Source organism: Hippoglossus stenolepis, chromosome 1, assembly GCF_022539355.2.
Source record: "Hippoglossus stenolepis isolate QCI-W04-F060 chromosome 1, HSTE1.2, whole genome shotgun sequence".
NCBI classification, from domain to species: domain Eukaryota; kingdom Metazoa; phylum Chordata; class Actinopteri; order Pleuronectiformes; family Pleuronectidae; genus Hippoglossus; species Hippoglossus stenolepis.
The window spans coordinates 521,671-529,013 of NC_061483.1; the positions used below are offsets into that span (position 1 = coordinate 521,671).

Here is a 7,343-nt window from a genome sequence, read left to right on the forward strand (position 1 = left end):
CTGGTTTGTAGATGCTCTTAAAAAAAGTGGTTTGACCATTTTGGAAAAATATTCATTCATTGGTTTATTTATTCCGAACCTCACAGAGAAATACTGAGAGTTGTGTTTCGATGATTTGGTTGAAACAGTCGGATCCGAACTACAGATGAAACAAACGCTTCAAACTTTTATTATTCCCTCACACCCCCGACATCAGTCACTTTAATGTACAAAAAGTCAACCACAGATTTATTTATTAACCAGAGAAGTTATTTAACCAAATGTGCTCAATAAAATACAGTCAACATACAAGAGTCACTTCAGCTGTTTAGTATTAAAGTTTCACATGTTTCACCACAAAGTCCCGATCACTTCAGCTTCACTGAAACCGAGCTCCCCTGAAATGTTGGAAACTATCTAACAGCTAAACCGACGAAGAATCACTTCATCGTCCCCAAGTTAACAGGTTGTTTAGAATCCGTCTGATTATTAAAGTTGTCCTGAAACAGAAACAACGACCAACACAATCAATGAAGACCCAAGTTTTCCTTTAGAGCAACATTACAGCTGCTGTCAGACCTGATGCTCCAGATGTTCTCCTGAAACGTCCTCTTGGTGTGGATGAGCTGTAAACAACACTGATCTCTCCACCTCCTGCTGCTCTACAGGCTCCGCCCCTCCCCACATGTTGCTGTGAAGGAGTCGGACCGACAACCTGCTGCTGCTGCTTCACACACTAACTACACAACATGTCAGGACGCTGTTTTCTGGAGAATGAGATGAGAAACATTCAAAGTCTTTTAAAGAAGCTGCTGCTTTAAGGTTTCAAGTTGTGTAATGTTGCTTTAAAGGTCAGGATCTGAATCTCAAACATATAATTTCACACGATACATTTGACCAACACCATATATTTAAAGAGTAAAAGCTCCGATTCTCACAGTAGAAAACACTTCAGGATCCTTGTTCTTCACGCTCAGTTCCCAGAGATGTGAAGCTTCTTCCTGGACTCAGACCTCTGCTGTGGCCTGTTGTCTCCAGAAAGTGAGAAGAAAACCAACAGCTGAGTTTTCTCTGACTCCAGTTCGACCTCTGACCTCTGACCTCTGCCGTCAGCCCTCCTGCTCCTTCTCTTTCTCTGAGTTGGTAACTCCACAGTCCTGCTCCTCACTGGGTCGTGTGTTCTGGTTCTCCTGCCCGTCATCAGAGCCTCTCAGTGGGGCGGCCGGGTCTCTGACCACCCCCTCCATCTCCACCTCCCCCTCCAGCTCCTCCTCGGTCTCCTCCTCCACCCGGCCCACGGTGTCCGGGATGATCTCCACCTCGATGTCCGACGAGTCCTCGATCTCTTTGAACCACACCGTCTTCTGGCCCTCCTTCCTCCTCTGCTTGTTCAGGAGCGACCTCTTGCCGTACTCGTCCCCGTCTCCTCGGCCCCTCCGTCCCGGTCTCACCGAGGGGCTCCCCTTGGGGACGTGGTTGGTGTAGACGCCGCAGGAGGAGCAGTGGTGGCTCCGTCTCCCCTGCGCCTGGGGGAAGGTGCTCCGTCTGGGGAGGATGTTGTTCCAGCGCCTGGCGCCCCCACGGCTCTGGTCGGCCTCGTTCTGGAAGCCGTCGTTGGTGTACTGCAGGGAGTCCCGGTGTCCGGCCCGAGGCTGGTCCGACTTCAGACAGGGGCCAAGGCACTGCAGAGAGAGGCCCCACAGAGTTAACACAGCAGAGAGAGGCCCCACAGAGTTAACACAGCAGAGAGAGGCCCTCAGAGTTAACACAGCAGAGAGAGGCCCCTCAGAGTTAACACAGCAGCTAATGAAGCTCTGCTGCTGCGGAGACTGAGCTCGGTTCGTTTGGTTTAATAATCAGTCAAGTTGCAGCAGCAGCTTCATGAAACTCAGTCTGAGCTGTGACTGTTTCTCTGTTTTCATCTGATCAGCAGCAAAGTGTGAAAACACGTAGAAGAGTCTGACTGAAACATTTCAAACAGGAAGCGAGCAGAGACACTGACCTCACACAACTTGTCCACGCTGCCGTTTCCCTTCCACAAGCGGGAGATCAAGAAGCCAATCACGATGAGGCAGAGGACCAGCAGAGCCGCCATCACCAGACCCAGCAGCGCCATGTCCCCCGGCCGGTAGCCGATGTTGGAGGGAGACGGGATCGCCACGGCTACGGAGGAGAGGGTCAGTGAGTCCAAATGAAACTAATACATGTTCCGAATATTCAGAAAACCAGACGAGTGTGAACTTCTGACCTGGAATCACCTGAACGGAAACGGCTGCGGTGCCAAACTCTCCTGTCGTCGAATCCACTGCTCGGAGCTGCAGGAAGTTTAACAACTGATTGAACTTCAACACGTTTCTGTGACGAATGAACACGGATCGTTCTGTTTTCTACAAACTGACATTTTTGTGAGTCAGTCACCTGAAGTGCGAAAGATTCTGTCTTCACGACTCTCTTCAGGATCATGAAGCCGTCTGACGTCACGTTGACGTAGCTGCTGTACTGAACCTCGTATTTCACATCTGGATTCAAACCCTGACACACACACACACACACACACACACACACACACACACACAGTGATTCAGACAGAAACACACACACACACACACACACACACAGTGATTCAGGACAGAAACACACACACACACACACACACACACACACAGTGATTCAGGACAGAAACACACACACACACACACACACACACACACACAGTGATTCAGGACAGAAACACACACACACAGTGATTCAGGACAGAAACACACACACACACACACACACACACACACACACAGTGATTCAGGACAGAAACACACACACACACACCACACACAACACACACACACAGTGATTCAGGACAGAAACACACACACTCTTTAATGAAGTTGAAGTGTCAGTTTTAAAAACGCGCAGTGCTCACGGCGGCGAAGTCCTCGTCCCGGGCTCGGACCCTGAAGGGCCGGTTGGTGCTCCGGTCCCGGAGGATCATGCTCTCAGGGACGGAGTTACTGTAGATGAATCCTTCGTATCGCTCCCTCTCAAAGCGAGGAGGGTTCCTGCTCCTCTTCATCACCTCCATGGTCACCTGAGTCACAGCAAACTGGTCCCTGTTGGTCACCTGAGACGCCTGAAGGAGACATGGACACATGTTCAGGTTTACCAGATGTTTGTACGATGATAAAACTCCAACAACACACAAGTACACAATGGTGTCTTTCACCAGAACTGTGAGAGTTATTGGTCCGACGATATCAGCAGCTTTGGTCATGGTGATGTTTCCTGTGTCTTCATCGATCTGGAAAATGTTTCCTTCGTTTCCTGAAGATTAAAGAAAGAAGAAACTTTTCAATCATAACAAATAAAACACTGAATATTTCATGTTCATGTTGGATCCGACTGAGGAACTGTTTTTTCAAACTTTAACCTTCATGTGTGAAAGTTTGAAGGAAGAAAACCCGTAACAATCTTTTATTACGTTTTCCCAAGTGAAGAAGTTGAACATGATTCCTTCTTCTCATACGACTAATGATGATACATGAAACCTCTGGATTCTGGTCCATGACACCTGATGCACTGATGAATGAGCTGTGACTGAACAAGTGACAGAAGAACTTGAACCTCTCAGGATCCTGTAGCTGATCTGCTCGCTCCGGTTCTTGTCTCCGTCCCTGGCGAACACCGGCCCCGGCTCCAGCACCAACGGCCCCTCCTGAGGATCAGAAGCATCACGTGTGAATTCACAGACTGAGACATCTTATTTCATGACCTACTAAACGTGTCGGGATTAACCAAAACATTAACCCCCGAGACCACAAGACCACATTCACACTTTCCAGTCCCTCTGTCACGTCAAGTGTTTGGACTTGAACTGTGGAGGAAAGAAAAGTTTGAATCCAAAAACTCAACTAATGACGAAGAGTGACGTGAAAACCTCTGATTGAAAAACCAGCGATAAACACACAGCTGAAAACTAAAGGGAGGAAAATATTAGTGGAGAATAATAATTAAAGATGCAACTAGAACATCACTCAGTATAAAGCCAAGGCTTTCTACACTCACTAACTCACTAGGTAACCAACCAACTAATGAACTAACTCACTCACTAACTCACTCAATCATGCATCCACCAGCTAACCAATTAACTAAGTAACCCACCCACTAACTAACATATGAACTAACTAACTCACTAGCTAACTAATTACCTAACCCACCCACTGACTCACTAACGAGTGGACAGGGTGAAAACACGATCTCCATGAAGAAGGTTTAAAGGTTTGAATCCTTCGTGGGGAACTGGACGTTAGACGAGTCCTCGGAGCTGAAACGTCTCCGAGGACAATCTGCAGAAGGACCAAACAACCCAGTTTGTCCAGATAAAGGTTCCTCAGGTGGAGTCCCTTCCTCCAGAGGAACCGCCTCAGGGGGATCAGCTCCTTCAGGTGAGTCTCACCTCTTTCTCCGTCAGGTTGACTTTTCCTCTGTAGCCGCTGCTCACGCACAGTTTGGCGATTCCTAAGTTTGTCCTGAGACACGGCTGAAACCACGGAGGCCGGTTGTCAACGTCCTTCACGTGAACCGTGACGGTGGCCACGGACGTGAAGAAGGGTTTGTTGGAGGCCGAGCCGTTGAACGTGTCCTGGAACATATGTGACAGGTCAAAGGTCAAAGAGAAGCAGACGCCACATGCATGTTGTTGTTGTCTCGGTCGTACCTGGACGTGTAAAACCAGAGAGATCTTTTGTACGACATCGTGGTCCAGGAGACTTTTCACAAGGATCTTTGGAGAGTTGATGTTTTCCAGACGGAAATATTTGTCCTGGTGGAGGACGGAGAGAAAAGATTGTAGTTTATATCATCATCATATTTATAACAATACAACATAAAGGACTAAAGTTACACAGTGAACGTTTGTTCTGATGTATTATAACATTTCACTGTAATAATTCAGGACGAGTCGTGTTCGGCTCAGTGGATTGGATGTGATCTTACTGTTGCAGATTCTAAACGATAGAACAACGGCTCCGAGTCCACGTCCGAAGCTTCGATCACAGCCACGCTGGAGTTAATGGCTGTGAGCTGAGGGAATCGAACATGTGACAGCTGTGAAGAACACACAGACACAGAGAGACACACACACACACACACACACCGCACACAGAGACACAGAGACACACACACACACACACCGCACACAGAGACACAGAGACACACCCACACACAGACACAACACACACACACCGCACACAGAGACACAGAGACACACCCACACACAGACACACCACAACACACACACACACAGAGACACAGAGACACACACACACACACACCACACACAGAGACACAGAGACACACCCACACACACACACACGAGACACAGAGACACACACACACACACCGCACACAGAGACACAGAGACACACACACACACACCCACACACAGACACACACACACACACACACCAGACACAGACACACACCCACCCTCACACAGACACACACACACACACACACCGCACACAGAGACACAGAGACACACCCACACACACCGCACACAGACACAGAGAGACACACACACCGCACACAGAGACACAGAGACACACACACACACACACACACCGCACACAGAGACACACCCACACACAGACACACACACACACACACCGCACACAGAGACAGAGACAGAGACACACACAGAGACACACAGACACACAGACACACACACCGCACACAGAGACACACACAGAGACACAGAGACACACAGAGACACACAGAGACACACACACAGAGAGACACACAGAGACAGAGACACACACAGAGACACACAGAGACACACACACTTCTCACCTCATTCACTTCTATTACGAAGTGGTTTTGTGCAAAGTTCGGAGGATTGTCGTTCACATTTTCTACCAGAACGTCAACAGACTCATTCACCTGAGGGGGGGGGAGACATGGATGAAATCATCTGTATCATGAATTTAGAGAAATTCACATGATTCTGTGTTTCACGTGTTTCACGTGTTTCACGGTTACTCACAGACGTGGATCCAGCTCCGCTGCACTGAACCCACACCACCAGAGTTGTACTGGACAATGACTGAAATGAAAATGTGAATAAGCTTCATGATCAGTTTCATGATTTGTAATAAATGACCAGTGGATTCAATCACCTCGTAGTCAAGTCCTTTCTTCACCATCAGGACGTTTCCCTTCAGGTAGAACAGATCTTCAGGGTTCACTGTGAGCGTCAGGGTCACGTCAGCACCAGAGAGGATCTGGACCACCTGGACGTCAGCCGTGAGGTTCTCTGACACGGTCACAGGACCGGGAGGAACCGTGCACACTGACACACACATCAACACCGGTTTCATCTGAAGTGTCTCATAATGTTGGTTTGATTAAAACGTTTCTATTTAATTTGATCAAAACTGCTGATAATATGATGCAACGACACAAAGACAAAAGGTTTGTGTCCATGAAATAAAGAGATTTACAGTATTTGATTGAATCCCCTTCCATGGCAGAACAATATAAACTAAAGTAATGAAGGTTAAAACGAGCTCTTCAGTTAGAACCAGCAAGGCGTGGACGTAAAGACTATTAAGTACAGCCTGTTAGCTTAGCTTAGCACAAATACTAGAAACAGGGGGAAGCTGCTAGCACGGCTCGGTCTAACAGTCGCACGTCATCACGACAACTGGACATCAGAAAATCAATGAAATGACAAAATGAAGCAAATCAACTCAACACTTAAATAAACAAGACCCACAGAAACACAACGTGACACAATTCAACCAGACAAAAGAATCATTGAATCATCGAAGTAGGTGTGAAAGTATTTCAGACAAGATCTCGTCTCATTATCTGTAACTTCCACTATAATCAGACTCAAATTCATCATAGTTTCTAAACAAAGGGTTAGGGTTAGCTAATTAATCAAATGATCGAAAGTTTGGATCAAGTTACTCATGTATGTTAGTTCGTTTAGATTCTAAACTTCAGATTCTAAACTTCACATTCTAAACTTCACATTCTAAACTTCAGATTCTAAACTTCACATTCTAAACTTCAGATTCTAAACTTCAGATTCTAAACTTCACATTCCCTGAACTTCAGATTCTAAACTTCACATTCTAAACTTCAGATTCTAAACTTCACATTCCGACTTCAGATTCTAAACTTAGATTCGAACTCAACTTCGCATTCTAAACTTCACATTCTAAACTTCACATTCCGAACTTCAGATTCTAAACTTCACATTCTGAACGAACTCACAGGAGGGGAGGGAAACGTCATGATTGACAGCTGAGACTGACTCACGATTGGTCGAGACCTCGATATTTAACTCTACGATCACGACGCCA

At 46.8% G+C, this 7,343-nt stretch overlaps 1 protein-coding gene across 1 annotated transcript in view; it reads right to left on the bottom strand.

The window, feature by feature from the left end:
* Positions 1-146: 146 nt before the first annotated feature.
* The window catches only part of cdhr5a (cadherin-related family member 5a), an 8,173-nt gene continuing 976 nt past the window's right edge, over positions 147-7,343 (bottom strand). The window contains exons 2-14 of the mRNA XM_035155844.2: positions 6,150-6,322; positions 6,017-6,076; positions 5,824-5,913; positions 4,969-5,055; positions 4,691-4,795; positions 4,430-4,615; positions 3,598-3,688; positions 3,200-3,297; positions 2,900-3,106; positions 2,398-2,511; positions 2,228-2,294; positions 1,982-2,142; positions 147-1,661 (exon numbers count right to left, since the gene is read on the bottom strand). Coding sequence (XP_035011735.2) covers positions 1,089-1,661; positions 1,982-2,142; positions 2,228-2,294; positions 2,398-2,511; positions 2,900-3,106; positions 3,200-3,297; positions 3,598-3,688; positions 4,430-4,615; positions 4,691-4,795; positions 4,969-5,055; positions 5,824-5,913; positions 6,017-6,076; positions 6,150-6,322 — 2,012 coding nt within the window. The 3' untranslated portion in view covers positions 147-1,088. The remainder of the gene's footprint in view (positions 1,662-1,981; positions 2,143-2,227; positions 2,295-2,397; positions 2,512-2,899; positions 3,107-3,199; positions 3,298-3,597; positions 3,689-4,429; positions 4,616-4,690; positions 4,796-4,968; positions 5,056-5,823; positions 5,914-6,016; positions 6,077-6,149; positions 6,323-7,343) is intronic.